Here is a 15,716-nt window from a genome sequence, read left to right as displayed (position 1 = left end):
CCCGGTTGCTCGAAGACGAGGTCTCCAAGGTCTCAACTCCTCCTTCTTGCTAATCAGTGTGCTCGTCCCTCCTCCACCTCCCCGCCCCTCCCCTTTTCTCCAGTCCGCAGGGCTCCCACCTTTTCTCGTGGCCTCCACCTGTGTGCGTGCAGAGACCAGGGTGGAGCCGTGGCGGGGGCGGGAGGGGGGGGAGGCCGTGACGTCACCTCTCCGCCACGGAGGCGGGGCTGTGGGAACCGCAGTGCAGCGCAGAGGGGCGGGGCGGGGCGGGGCCTGCGGCGCGTGACCTGGCTGCGGGAGGCAGGAACCCGGAGAAAAGGTGTAGGGGGGCCGGGACCAGCAGCCTCCTGAGTCCGGGGGCGGGGCGGGGAGTGCCCGGGCTGAGGCGGCTGGCGTCCGATGGAGTGCTAAAGCGGGTCACGCTTCCTCCTTCCCTCCCCGCCCCTTCTTCTCCTCCCACCTGGGCCTCGGCGTGGAGACGCGCACCTGGCAACCGGCTGCCGTGCTCCGCCGCGTCCCCACCTCCTCCGCTCGGGCCCGGTGCCCCGAGCCCGACCCCGGCCCCCGGCGCTCGTCTCTCCGCCGGCGCCGCGCTCGCTGGAGGCGGCCTCGAGCGCTCGCTCGTTGATGCCGTTTTGGGGGTGACCCGACGCGGCGGCGGCGCCTCCATGGTGGGGGCGTGTTAGTGGCCGCGGCTCTGTCGGACGTCGAGTGCGCGGCTGCGGGGTAGCCGAGCAGCCCGTCAGTGAGACGCCGCGCGCGTTTCGGGTTTCGGGGCGCTGGAGGAGGCCGCCACGGCCGCGCGGGAGCGGGAGATGTTGGAGCTGAGGCACCGGGGAGGCTGCCCTGGCCCCGGGGGAGCGGTGGCGCCGCCACCCCGCGAGGGAGAGGCGGCCGGCGGCGACCACGAAACCGAGAGCACCAGTGACAAAGTAAGTGGAGCCGCGAGAGGCGCACACCTGCGCCCGGGTTGGGTCCTGGTTTGGGCCGGGACACCTGGGAGCAAGGGTGGGGCCCGAGGAATGTGTGGGGAAGCTGCAGGCTGCCCGCTGCGCCTTCCTCCGGCCTGGCAGTATTTTCTCCTTCCTCCAGTGGGGTCGGGAACCCGGACGCCAGAGCCGGTGCGTTTCCCAGGATGGCCACGACCGCTGCCCAGGATAGCTGGATGATTCGACTTGACTACAATTTAGTTTCTTCCCGTGCCAGTCCCCTTCTTGGCGTCTGAAGCCGACGCTGGAGTTAGCTGGAACCTGCCACCTTAGGAGGTGCAGATTTCTAGTAAATGCCACCTAACACCTCTTCTCGATAGGGGAACAAAGTTAGGAAGGACTAAAGACGTGCACCTTCGTTTCTAACATGTCATTGGATCCTGGCGCTGGAGGCTTGGCCTGTTGAGCTCCTCCATTAGCACTGTTTCGTTTCCTGTGCCCTTTCTCTGCATGATAGATTGGGAGGGGGGGTGTTGGGGGTGTGTGTATCATACTCGTGACACGGTTGTAATCCTCCAGCTTCTTTAGAGTCCCAAGACAGTGCAGCTCTTCTAGTGGATTTCATTTGACCTGATATGGTAATTCATGAGGACTTTTAACTCGCATTCTATTTAAAGGTAGAAAAAGAGTCAAAGCTCAGCGTATTCCTTAATACAGTGGTCCAAGTAGGAATTTTGGGAAAACAAAGCACTTTTATGACCTTTTAGACTAGGTGGTTTAGGAAATTGGGCCAGAGAATAGATTGCTTCCCAAAATCTGTTTAGACAATTCCATTGTATTTTAGAAGCTCAAAGCTCTTGAACTATTCCTAGAGGCATTCTTTTTTAGAAGCAAGCATCGCAGTTTGAATTACAGAAGTGAAATAAATGGATTGCCCAAGGTCAAATCAGTGGCCTTTTGGAAGTAGAAGTGTTTCCTGATACCCTTTCTTCTGGTTTGTCCTGTTGCGGAGACCCACTGGGCAGTTCTGATTTGTGGAGGGTTCCACCTGCAACTTGATGTTGGTGAACTTGATGTAACTCAAGTTACAAGGCCTTGGTAGGAACATCACAGGATATCATGAAATAATAACTTTAACAGTGATTTTACGAATGAAACCTTAGAATCAGTGGGATGACAGATCTTTTTATTTTCTACCTTTGATAGCAGGTAGAGAGTCTGTGATAGAACGTATGTGTCAAGGAATTACACAAAATATAACAGTTTTCAGTTACTGAAGGTTGGTGTTACAAAGCTAGAAACAGTGGGCTGAGAATAGTCTGTGAAAACTGCCTTGGAAACTAGACCAAAAATAGAATTAATTAGGTTGGGATTTGTTTTGTTTTAGCACTGGTATAGTTTAGGATCAAGGAAATACCAGCTTCGCCATGTTGACTTCCTTAACCAGCATAAGCTAACAAGCTTTTAATAAAAGAAAACATGTTCAGGAAGCCATGCATAAAATAACTTTCGAATTAATTTAGTTTCTTAACACCCTAATGTATTTAAAATGGAAACTACTGTGGTTTGATTTGATCATTAGAACTGTTGTCTCTATCTATGACTGGGTTACCTTACTGCATACTCACTTATTTATTTATAAACACTGCACTATTGGTTTTCATTAATATGTACCCAGCTGGATTTCGTTTTTTGAGAGTAGATGTTGCCATATGCAACTCATTCTGTCAAGATTCCTTAGGCAAGGATGAGCATTTTCAAACTGTCTAAAATATTGCTGCACTTTTAGAGTTTATCACAAGGAACTCTTGACTGGGCAAGCCCTGAGACATTGAACTCTATCCTCTATCTGTTCTTTATTATCAGGGTGTATGCTTGAATGCACCTGTCTTTCCAGGTCAAGGGCTGTTTTAAAAATAGCTTGCACATCAGAGGCGGGTTAATATTTGGTCTATTTAAACTGTTATAAGTCTTTTCTCTGTTCAAGTTGAAGTAAAGGCGGAACTCTTGGGGAAATAATGAAGTATTATTATATTCTGCTGTTACAGTACACCCCTAAGTCATTTGTAATGGTGTTGTTAACATGCCTTTCTCATTGTTCAGGACCTGGAGACATGCTGGGAGAAGGATCCTGTGCTCCAGAGAGTTAGCAAGTGAAAAAGCGTGTCTTACCTGCAGGGGAGTGTTTCCAGTTGTTAAAATACTGGAGTAATACTTAAAAGATGACAAGACCGCCCCCTCAAGGAACCTCCCAGCAGACACATGAGTTAGATTTATTAGAAATATGAACAAGGCTAATTGCGAGCACAGAGGGCATAGTTGCACTCTCCATGGGACAACTGGAAGAGCTTTAAAGAGGAGATGAGGGTTGAGCCTGGAATGAAAAGATGCCTGGGGACGCACCAGGTGTGCAAGCATTGGGGCAGGGCATTCTAGGCAGAGGGCATGAGGAAACTGTTTCTTGAGTCAGCATTGCAGGCACTGAGAACTGGAAATAGTTTGATGATCCTGGAACATAAACTGTGTATGTTTGGGAGGTGCGGCTGGGAGCTTGAAAGTCTTGTGAAGGAGGTTAGGCTTTATTTTATGGACTCTGGGAAGTAACTGGAGGGTTTTTGCAGAGGCATTAGCTAATCACTGCAGCAGCAGCCTGGAAAAAGCATTAGAAACAGGAGATACCTGTTGCAAAGAAACCAGATAGGCGTGTATTGCAAATGTGATAGATGTGAAGTGACAGGGCTTGTAGTAGGTCTGGTAGGGGCAGGGAAATAAGGGTTGAGAGAGAAAGTATATTTTAGATAATGATTGTGGGACCTAGACTAGGGTGATCAGAGTTAAGAGTAATACAGGAAGAACCTGCTGGCAGGTACACTTTGATCCATAACTTAAGAGGCTTTAGGGGAAGAAGCAAAATTTTGGGAGTAGTTTTGCAGGTTGGGAGTTGGCATGAGTGAATTGGGTTGTGCAAGGTTCGTCATTCTCTAAAATAGAGGTGATTCGGGGCGCCTGGGTGGCTCAGTCGGTTGAGCATCCAACTTCAGCTCAGGTTATGATCTCACGGCTTGTGAGTTCGAGCCCCACGTCAGGCTCTGGGCTGACAGCTCGGAGCCTGGAGCCTGCTTCTGAGTCTGTGTTTCCCTCTCTCTCTGCCCCTCCCCTGCTCATGCTCTGTCTCTGTCGCAAAAATAAATAAACATTACCAAAAAAAATTAAAAAAAATAAAATAGAGGTGATTCAAGGTAGTGATGGAAACTGAAATAAAAAGTTCGGGTCTGGAAATGTCAACTTTTGATTGGAATATAAGAGGGGAGAAAACTGAAAACAGAACCTTGGGAGGTGCCCATGTATAGAGCAGAGTTGTATATATAGGAAGGGAACCAAGATAATGAGGTCCTGGGGGCTCAAGGAAGGATATCTCATCAATAGTATTTAGGAATGAAGAGGAGGCATGGAACAGAGAGTTTAGCAGAAGGTCCTAGAAGCTAGGTTTTAGGTTGAAGAATGTGAGAGGTAGAGTACTGGTGGTTATTGTTAGAAAGTGCCATTGAAGGGGCATACAGGATAGCAGTTAGAGAAGACATTCAAGTGAAAATCTCCTTTTTCAGGGGCACCTGGATAACTCAGTCGGTTTAGTGTCAGACTGCAGCTAAGGTCATGATCTTGCAGTTTGTGAGTTTGAGTCCCACATCCGGCTGTTTGCTGTCAGCACAGAGCCTGCTTCAGACCCTCTGTCCCCCTCTCTCTGCCCCTCCCCTGCTTGTGCTCTCTCTCTCTCAAAAATAAACAAACATAAAAAAATTTTTAATTAGAAAAATCTCCTTTTTCAAAGGAGGGAAGATAGGTATTTGTATGAAAGAAGTCAAATGAGAGTCAAGATGCTGATGAGGATGGGCAGGCTTTAGAACAGAAACAGATGGGTGTGAAGAATACAGATTAGAGTATCCAAGGAAAGGAAAGAAGGAATGGAGGGTGGATGCAAAAACATTTTGAAAAGCAGAAGAGAGTAGATTAAAATGTTTGATGCTTTCACTTTTCTCAGTAAAGTAGGGTCTGAGAACCATATAGCTTCAAGGGATTTTAGAAACAATTTAGTTCAACCCAATCTATATATACATAATATACTTATAATGTAGATGATAAACTTGCTCTAGAGTGTGGTTGTTATTGCCCAGAATAACCTGGAGCAAGCAGCAGAGCTGGAACTAGAAGTCCTTGCTGACTAGGACCTGTTGGGAGTTTATTTTAGAGAGTATGATATGAAATGACCAAGAGGCAACCAATAGAATTATCACCAGTGAAGATTCAGTTGAGGGGCACCTGGGTGATCCAGTCAGTTAAGTGTCCAACTTCGGCCCAGGTCAAGAGGTTGGTGAATTTGAGCCCTGCGTGGAACTCTGCTGACAGCTCAGAGCCTGGAGCCAGCTTTGGATTCTGTGTCTCCCTCTCTCTCTGCCCCTGCCTTGCTCATACTCTCTCTTTCTCTCTCTCAAAAATGAATAAACATTAAAAAAGTTCTATAAAAAGATGATTCAGTTGAACTAAAATAACACAAATTTGTTATTTGTACCAAATTAGCATAGTTCTTAAGTCAGTAGTAGTAATAGTCATAATAGTTGATACTTGTAGACTGGTTTAGAGTTCACAGAGTACTTTTACATTATTGAGGAGGAAGACTTTCCTCTGACCTTCAGGGTCCTTCTAGCTGGACTAAGAATGAAATTGACACAAGACAGATTAGTAGGAGGAGCACCTGGGTGGCTCAGTTGGTGACGCATCGGACTATGGCTCAGGTCATGATCTCATGATTCATGGGGTTGAGCCTTGCATTCCTCTATGCACTGATAGTGTGGAGCCTTCTTGGGATTCTCTCTCCCTCTCTCTGTCCCTCCCCTGCTTGCATGCTACCCCTTTCATAAATCAATCAATCAGTCAATCTTAAAAAAAAGATTAATGGGAGAAAATAAAATTTAATTTTATATGTCCAGGGAAGCAAGACAGACATGGAAATTCCAAAGACAGGCAACATGAGGTATGTAAGGAGAAGGGGGTGTATAAGGAGAGAGGGGGTAGGGATCTGGAGTTTCAGAGGGAAGAAATACAGTTCACAGGAGGATGAAGAAAAGCAAATGTTGGCAAACAAATGTTTGCTGGGCCTCTGAGAAACAATAGGACATGGAGGACTTTGATCAAACAGGCCTTGCTCGGCTCCTCTGTATCATACCTAGTTCATAGTATAATGTAGCTATCTATGGTGATAGCTCTCTACCTGAAGCAGGGCTTCCTTCTATCTAAATTCTTTTTAGGCAGTTGGAGTGGGGGGAGGCAAAGAACTTTTTCTGAATCTGCTGGGTTTTGATTGCTTTTAATTCAAAATAATCTTCCCGCCAAAGTGGCTCATCTTGGGGCTGCCTGCTCTTGGCCCCTATAACGTCTTACCTTACTTACTTGCACCTCACAACAGTTATATATGTGTTAGGAGTAGCCCCATTCAATAGCTGAGAATAAGAAAGGCACTGAGTGTGATTTCAGCCTGGGAATGCCAGGTCAGGAATGCCAACGGAATGAGCAAATCATCGAGGCCAGATTGAAGTGGCTGACCACACGTTAGGGTAGGCAGGGAAGTGGACTGAAGACCAAAGTAGGTTATTGAAGCTCTGGATGGATTGAGAGGGATTGAGCAGTTGGAAGTCAAGCTAAGAGCTGATTTCCTAGACCAAAGTGAGAGAGAGGGGTGCACATGGAAGTCATGGCTAGTAAAGAGGGGCACATGTGGAATAGAGGGCTGGGGGACAAGGTAGGGCTGCTACCTTGGTACAGATTTTGGTTTGTGAGGTTGGGTGAAACGATCTGGTCAGTTAATTTCTGTCCTTCCCTATTTCAGATGTGTGTAGTTTCTTTCATAAACAACTATAGTTGTTTTTTTTTTTTTTTTTTAATTTTTAGTTTTGGAACTTGTGTTTCTATAAATTCATCATTTTACCACACTTCATGATGGGTTTGTCTTAGGATCACCTGTAGGTGTAATAAACATTTTTTCTTTTTCTTTTTTTTTCATTTAAATCTAGGCTGTTAATAAATACTAGTATTTAGATCTAGACATCTAGAATACTGTTGAGATTGATACTCCCCAGTTGTTGATCAATTATTAGTCAGTATTACCACCTAAATAATTGTTCATGGTTTTATTATCATTTGCAGCATATTCGTTTTATTTAACAACATATTTTGAATGCAGGCTTCCCAAATATTACCAACCTACGAATTGATAACACTAAGACAAAGGTGAGTTTATGGGTTCCCATGTTGAGGGAGAACAGCACCTGAACAGAGCTTTGACAGAGTCATGGAGTGGGAAAGGTTAGGTTGGATTTTAGTGAGAATCAGCAGTTTGACTTAATGCAGGTCTTTCAATGCAAGGACTTGTTTGGGACTGAGTAAAGACAAAAATAACAGTTTGGGGTTGTTGGCAGTAGCCACACAAGGATTTTAAGACAAGGGTTCAAAGAATCTTAGGAAGAAACTTGTTGATGCTTCCCATTAAAGAGTTAATGTGTCTTTCAGAAGGTCTTTTGGTGAACAGTGAACTGTAAATCAAGTGTCAGGAATAGTAAAGTTTTGCTAATGTAGACAGTCACATTTTATTTATTTTATTTTATTTTATTTTATTTTATTTTATTTTTATTTTTATTTTATTTTATTTATTTTTTTAATGTTTATTTATTTTTGAGACAGAGAGAGACAGAGCATGAACGGGGGAGGGTCAGAGAGAGGGAGACACAGAATCCGAAACAGGCTCCAGGCTCTGAGCTGTCAGCACAGAGCCCTGCGCGGGGCTCAAACTCACGGACCGCGAGATCATGACCTGAGCTGAAGTCGACTGAGCCACCCAGGGGCCCGACAGTCACATTTTAAAGTCATGTTAATGTAGGTAGTAAACTGTGTGGAGGTGAGGGCGGGTAGTTTGTTCTCATACCTTTAAATGATGTGTGCTATTCTTGGGACATCCCATATGAGTTTTTCCTTATTGTTTTGTGATCTTGACTTTCAACAGTTTATTTTCTTAATATTTTGAGAAATTTTACCATAGGATGTCCTCAGCTATATCAGGCTTTGGATGTGTACTGCAGTGGACTTTTTGAGGCAAACAATATTTTGTTTGGCACAGATGTCCTAGGGAAATGTAGCACAATTTAAAGTAATACTCTGGAAAATTATCTCCTAGAGAAAAATTAGGATGTATACATGTAAAGTATGATTATCCTTCATGTTTATATATGTGCATTTTTGTAAAGCAGACTTTCCTCTGTTTCTTCATGGATAGCACAGCTAAATACAAAGGTTTTTTCTGCTTGTTTTTCTTTAACTGTTTTGTGGTTGGGAATGTCTTTTTAAAAAAATACAGGTTTTGATTTAGTATAAGGAAAGTATGTCACTTAAGAATTTGTATACCAGATGTATTTTGTGAGGCTTGGCTTCCTTCTGTGCATTTAGTAAATACTTGTTGGATGCCTGTTTGGGGTTCTGATTAAATGTCACCTTTTTTGTGGCTCTTTGTACCTTTGAAAAAGGGGTGAGGCCAGGATTTGTCTGTTGCTCAACAACTAATTGTAGAATATACTGATTTCTTGGACTGTGGACTTCAATCGTATGGAATAAAGGTAGTAAAGTAATCATAGTTTGCAAAATACTCACTTGTACATAATGCCAATTTCAATCTCTTAACAATTGTGTAGACAAGGGAAATAGCCTTGAGCAAAGCTAAATTCCTTTCCCAAGGTCACACAGTGTTAAGACCTAGGATTTACCCTAAATTTTCTGTCTAAAAAAACGTAAAGGAGAAATTAGGTATGTGGTCCTAAATTTAAAAATTAATTAAAATATTTACTTAGGAACTTTTTTACTCTTACTACTTTCTGTGATTTTTGAACTAATTTGGCCTTTCTGAATTTGGTTAGAATCTTTTAGCTCAAAATCTATAGTTCTGTGATTTTACTCACATTGATTTTTGAACTAATTTGGCCTTTCTGAATTTGGTTAGACTCTTTTAGCTCAAAATCTATAATTCTGTGATTTTACTCCAGCACCTGGATTTAACTCACACAAAATAGTTTTTAGTGTTTCCTCACTTATTTTGTGATTGATTAGGAGAAGAAATCATTTGTTTTTATTTTATAGCTGTTTACACTTTGATTCATTTAGTTGGGAAATGTTTCAGAACCTATTTAATGAGAATGACATCACATTTTGAGTGACTCCAGAAAAGGAACTAATTTCATTAGCAATCCATTGGTTGTTGGTCACATGCCAAGTTTAGTTATTTTTCTAAGCATTTACTAATTTTCTTATCCACGGGGAGAGGTCAAAGTTGTTTTTCATGTCATGTCATTGAATGTTTGTTTGCTTAAGACTCAGAACTATCTGCGTTGTGAACTTTCTTTTAAATATAAAATTGAAATGCACCGAAAGGGAGAAACAAGAGTCCAGTCCAATGTGAGGAGCTCCTAGCTATAGAAATTTCAAGTTCCTTTTTGCTAATTTGGTGGTTAGGGAACCAGCGATACTTTTCTGTTCCTGGCTATGCTTGCAATTCCCTTTATTTGCCAGGATCCATGGCCAGCTGTTTAAGAGCTTTATGTAGGTCTGATGAAGCCAATCTGACTTCTTCATCTGTCTGGCCCAGGTGGGACCAAACCTTGGCAGTTAAGATTGGGCTCAATGCCACGTTTCTATTCCAAGCAGGTTATTTGAAGACAGTGTGGTGCTGTGGGGCAGCAAATGTTTATTAAGCCTACCGGGGGCTTAACATTTTACCTTGAAATGCAGAAATCCAGATCTGGAAAACAAAATTGGACTCCTGTCTCTTTCAGGGTTTTGGTTTTTATTTTCTTTTCACCTACTTACTGTGTTTGTACATGAACTGTTTCTGTGTTGTCTTTGAACAACTCTGGGACACCATTCATGTAGGGCTTAATGTAGATGGTGTCCCCTGGAATTCTACAGGTGGTGGTACTACTTATAAAATTGTTATAAATAAATATAGTATCGGTACGAAAGTATCATGATACAAGGAACCCCTTAGGCACATGGCTAATCATACCTTGAATTTTGTATTCAATATTTTCTTCTCTTGATAGGTTTATAAGATGTTTGTATCCCCAGTGTATTGTTTAGTTTTGAATTTTTTCCTAGCTTTTTATTATAAAAGTGTCTAATAATGTAGAAAAGTTAAAAGGCTAGTATGGTGATCATCCATATAGTCAGCACTTAGATTTAACAACTGTTAAGATTTTTGACAGATTTGCTTTATCTTGCCATATATGCAAATATTTTGTTAATGAACCATTTGAAAATAAACTGCAGACCTCATGGCCCTTCACTCCTGATACTAAATCATGCATGTCTTAAAGACATTCTCCTTTGTAACCACAATACCATTATCACATCTAAAAAAATTAATAACTTTCTTGACTAAAAGGGATCCATATTCATATTTTCCCTTTTGGTGCCAAAATGTCTATTGAAGATTCCCCTCTTCCTTCCCCCCTCAAACCAGGATCCAGTCAAGGTTCACATATTGTAGAAAATATCCAAGGACAGGTTTAATCACTCTTAGTGCATATACTTGTTTTTCCCTCCAAAAGGCAAGAAGAGCTGTAAGCATTATTTTTCTTAGCCATGAAAGAGTGATGTCCCTTTGGAGAGCTCAGCACTACTATATGATCTCAGATAAAATGCAAATTTGTGGTGACAGTAATATTCCACATTTGAATACAACTCCTCAGATTTCTAAGTTATTTTGTATTATCCCATGGATTTCATCTTCAGGGATCTTTATTCCTAATTTGGAATTTAACACTCATATAACTGAAACCATAAGATCTAGTACAATTTTAATGTATAATAGAGTTGGGTGTCATTGGGGAAAAATCAGAATGAGCCAAAAATTTAGCAAACACTTAAAACAGGCCTGGAAACTAGATCAGATTTGAATATTGTAGGTAGCATTATAGGACTGGCAAAAAATAGAGTAATGGTACTGCAGATTGGGAGAATCAGCTTGATTCCGTTTGGAGATGACTGGTCACCATTTACTCAGGACACACTCGCTGAGCTCCTGGTTACAGGCATGGCAGTGGCGGACAAGACTCTGGTGGGCGAACCCGAAACCTAACTGTGTCCTGTAAACTGTGGCAGACCTAGGCTGCCTGAGGGACATGCAGGAGCTACACCACTGCTCTGAGGGGCTATGAATTTAGTTGTTGGTTGCTGCTCTGCCAAATCACCACAAGTCTATCTTCCAGTTTCGGACATCAGAAGTTCAAAATGGGTCTCCCTAGGCCCAAATTGAGGCATTGGCAGGGCTGTGTTCCTTCTGGAGGCTCTAGGGGAAAATCTGTTTCCCTGCCTTTTCTAGCTTCTAGAGGCTGCCTGCATGCCTTGGCTCATGGTCTCTTCCTCTCTCTTCAAAGTCAGCATTACTGAGACCTCTTGTTTCTGTCATCACATCTCTGACTCTCCTCTCTTGCTTCTAAGGAACCTTGTGATTATATGAAACTCACCTGAATAATCCAGGCTAATCTCCCCATCTCAAGGTCAGCTGAGTAGCGAATTTAGTTCTGTTACTTTAATTCACCTTTGCATTGTGACATATTCACAGGTTCCTCAAGACATGGACATACTTGGGCACCCTTATTAGGCTTTTGATAGGCTCCCTGAAGAAAGGTTTTCTAGAAGTGATATCAAAGCTGAGAACTTTGGGATAAACAGACACTAGCCAGCAAAGCCAGGCTCAGAGGAGGGAAGCACGTTACAAGAGCAAAATGTCATGAGAATAAAACTGTTCATTCTGGGCATGCAGGAAGTTCAGTTCTGCAGAGCATGAAGTGGCATGGTGGGCATGCCGAGAGCCCTGGCTGGAGAATACGAGGCGGTTGGATCTGAGCAGTGGAAGTTCCTGGAAGATTTTAAATGGATGATTGACATAATCAGATTTGCCTTTTACTAAGGCATTTTATGTGCTGCTGATGCACATTGGGTTTTCTCTGATCCCAGCATTGGGATGCACTAAATAGTGTAACACCTGATCAGAATAGTATGGCTGTGCATTGGAGCATACAATCACCTTTTTCTTTCAGTGGGGGACTAGAACAGGGCTGCAAAGATTTGGAGGACCAGTCTTTTCCTTTTCAATTCAAAATTAGAAAAGGCAAAGAGGCTTTATCGATCATAATAAGGTCAGGATAGGACCATAGAACTGATCATTGAGATAATCAGATTTTTGTAGAATATAAAGTCCTCTGACTGTTCATCTTCGTCACAGAGGTCTTGAAGACCCTGGTACCCCACTGTTAGTTCACAGTACTGCTGACTCACTAGGAAATAAGTTGATTTAGTCTCCCTCCCAAGCACAGATAGAGGCAATTTTGTCCAGTGTTCACTTCTTGTCCTGGGAGAAAGCAAAGGAAATCCGTGTGTTTATGGACAAATGGAGGAACGGAGAGAAAATGCTGAAATCGGGAATATAACCTAATGTTATTTCAAGTAAAAACTGTTCAGCTTCAAGATTTTTAAAAGGCCTCCTCCTTTTATGCACAGAGCTCTGTGTCCTTTTGCTTGGTTGCAGTTTTAATGCTAACTAGTACAGGGATCACCATGAACCTCAGGGGACCAATAGTGGAGAAGCTGACCCTGACTGACTCACTTTTTAGGGGGGATCTGATATAAAAAGGTTGGAAGCTTTGAGTGATTTAATACATTATCCTTTGTTGAATTCTAAACTGCTTACTTACCTTCATTAGTTTAGAGACTTTGGAACCATGATCTTGAGTAGACCGGCGCCCATTCTCTTGTTCCTGTCTTTTCAGTCCCCAGTATTGGGAAGTACCTCAGTTCTCTTTCCCTGACTACTGGTTCACCTGTGGTCTTCAGGAGTCATCATGATCTATAAATGACATACACTAAACCATACTGACACTGCAACATTTTGTAAGTTTTGACATACGCATGTATCTGTGAATTCATCACTATAATCAAGATTATAAACATATCCATCACCACCAAAAGTTTACTTCTGCCCTTTTGTGATTCCCCCCTCACCTCCAGGTAACTACTGTGCTGCTTTCTAGCACTTCAGATGAGTTTGTATTTTCTAAAATGTTTGTATAAATTGAATTCTATGCATATGTGTATGCATATAAACATATGTATGTACATTTTTATCTGGCTTTTTTACTCTGTAAATTATTTTGATAGTCACCCATATTATTCCTTTATATGATATAGCCCAACCTGTTCTTTTCCCTGTTGGACATTTGAATTATTTCCAGTTTGGAAATATTACAAATCAAGCTACTGTGAACATCTGATGTACAGTCTTTATGTGGATATATACTTTCATTCCTCTTGGGCAGATGCCTAGGAGTGGAATGACTGCATCATGTGATGGATGTATATTTAACTTTTTTTTTTTTTTTTTTAACATTTATTTATTTTTGAGACAGAGACAGAGCATGAACAGGGGAGGGGCAGAGAGAGAGGGAGACACAGAATCTGAAACAGGCTCCAGGCTCTGAGCTGTCAGCACAGAGCCCAACGCGGGGCTTGAACTCACGGACCATGAGATCATGACCTGAGCCGAAGTCGGACGCTTAACCGACCGAGCCACCCAGGTGCCCCTGTATATTTAACTTTTTAAGAAACTGTCAAACTATTTTACAAAGTGGTTTTACCATTTTACATTCTTGCCAGCAGTGCATGAGAGTTTCAGTTTCTCCACATTTTCTCCATCAGTTTGGTATTGTTTTTAAATTTAGCCATGCTCATAGATGCATAGTAGTGTTGTATGTGGTTTTCACTTGCATTTCCCTAATAACTAATGATGTTGAACATTTTCATCTGTGTATTTCCTTTGGTGTATTGGCTATTCAGATATTTTGCCCATGTATTTTGAGTGGATTTTTTAAAATTAAATTTTGAATTATTTATATATTCTGGATGCAAGACTTTTACTAGATAATGTGATTTGGAAATATCTTTTTCTAGTCTGTGGCTTCTTTTCTTGCTCACCTAGTAGTGTCTTTTGAAAAGCAGAAAGTTTTAATTTTGTTGAAGTTCTGTTTGTCAATTTTATCCTTTATAGATCACACTTTCATTGTTATATTTAAGAAATCTTTGCCTAACCCAAGTTCTCAAAGATATGTACGTTTTATAGTTTTATGTAAATGTCTGTGATCTATTTTGAATTAATTTTTGTAAGTGATATGAGATATAAAGCAAAGTTCTTTCTGTTCCCTTTTTAACATATGGATATACAGTTGTTCTAGCATCATATTGAATTACCTTTCAACTTTGTTGAAAATCAGTTGACTGTATGTGTGGATTTATTTCTGGACTCCTTATTCTGTTCCATTGATCATTTTTTCTATTATGCCCATACAACAGCTTGATTACAGCTTTATAATAACTCTTAAAGTAAGTCTTTCAACTTTGTTCTTTTTCCATGCTGCTTAGGCTCTTCTAGGTCTTTTGCCTTTTCATGTAAATCTTAGAATCAGCCTGTACATGTCTACAAAGAAAAAAATGCCTATTGAGATGTTTATTGGGATTGCACTGAATCTGTGGATCAACTTGGGGGAGAATTGTCCTTTTAATTTCCCTCCTGTGTGGTTTCAAATCAAAGCTATATTGCTTAGAGCTGTGTAAACATGGGCACTTAACCTTTTGGATCCTAAATTTTTTCACCTAGAAAATGGAAATGATTATTTACCTACCTCTGTGGTAATGTGAGGGCTGTTAAATAAGTCCATATTTTTAAAGTGTTTTGCTCTTATTTTCTAAGTATACTTTTACCGTAGGAATTGGATTTACAAGATAATAAACTTATTTCTTTGACTTTTATCCATCATTTCTCAGACATATTTTCTTTAAAAAAAAATTTTTTTTTCTTAACGTTTATTTATTTTTGAGACAGGGAGAGACAGAGCATGAACGGGGAGGGTCAGAGAGAGGGAGACACAGAATCTGAAGCAGGCTCCGGGCTCTGAGCTGTCAGCACAGAGCCCGACGTGGGGCTAGAACTCACAGACCGCGAGATCATAACCTGAGCCGAAGTCGGCCGCTTAACCCACTGAGCCACCCAGGCGCCCCTCTCAGACATATTTTCATTAACGTTTAATATTTGGAAAATAGTAGTTCTGCATAGTCCGAAGCCTTCATTTTATGTAAATAAGTGCAATGAGGTCTCAAGCATGGTAACTTGGCCAAAACTACTCAACTAGCAAGAACAGATGAGAACTTATTTTAATCTTAAATGTTAGCATGAGTTGACAGACTCAATTCATTCAACACATGTTCATGTAGTGTTTCATAAAAGCCAGCCACTGGGCAAGTTCCTTTGCTGACCTCTTAGGATTTGAGAGTGAGGCCAGTGAATGGTATTTCCTCTTCTCACAAAGCCTGTGGACTACTGGAAAATAAAGACAAGCAAACAAATAGTTTTGATGTAAACTAATATGTAAAAATTAGAGGAACTGTGGAAGCACAGTTGAAGAATGGCTGACCTGGAGCTGGAGGTGAGCAAAGACGTTTTCAAAGGAAATAACCTGGAAGCTGAGGTCACAGGCTGAGGGGACAGTAGCTAGATGTGGAGATGGGAACTGGGATGAGAGCAAGAGAGAAAGTGTGCAGTTTGTACTTTGTACATAGAACAAACATCTGCATTCAAGAGAGTATGGCACTGTGAAAACTGGGGAGTCACCAAAGAGGGGCTGGAAGAGCAGGGTCTCATCA

The 15,716-nt window shown here is 41.9% G+C and overlaps 1 protein-coding gene across 1 annotated transcript in view; it reads left to right on the top strand.

The window, feature by feature from the left end:
- The first annotated feature begins 615 nt into the window (after positions 1 to 615).
- CDS1 (CDP-diacylglycerol synthase 1) overlaps positions 616 to 15,716 on the top strand; it is a 70,471-nt gene continuing 55,370 nt past the window's right edge. Inside the window, exon 1 of the mRNA XM_042936008.1 lies at positions 616 to 932. Within this exon, the coding sequence (XP_042791942.1) occupies positions 816 to 932 (117 nt within the window). The 5' untranslated portion in view covers positions 616 to 815. The remainder of the gene's footprint in view (positions 933 to 15,716) is intronic.

The sequence above is a fragment of the Panthera leo genome, chromosome B1 (genome assembly GCF_018350215.1).
Source record: "Panthera leo isolate Ple1 chromosome B1, P.leo_Ple1_pat1.1, whole genome shotgun sequence".
NCBI classification, from domain to species: domain Eukaryota; kingdom Metazoa; phylum Chordata; class Mammalia; order Carnivora; family Felidae; genus Panthera; species Panthera leo.
Note: the sequence above shows the minus strand (reverse complement) of the source record. Positions and strands in the feature narration are given on the sequence as shown.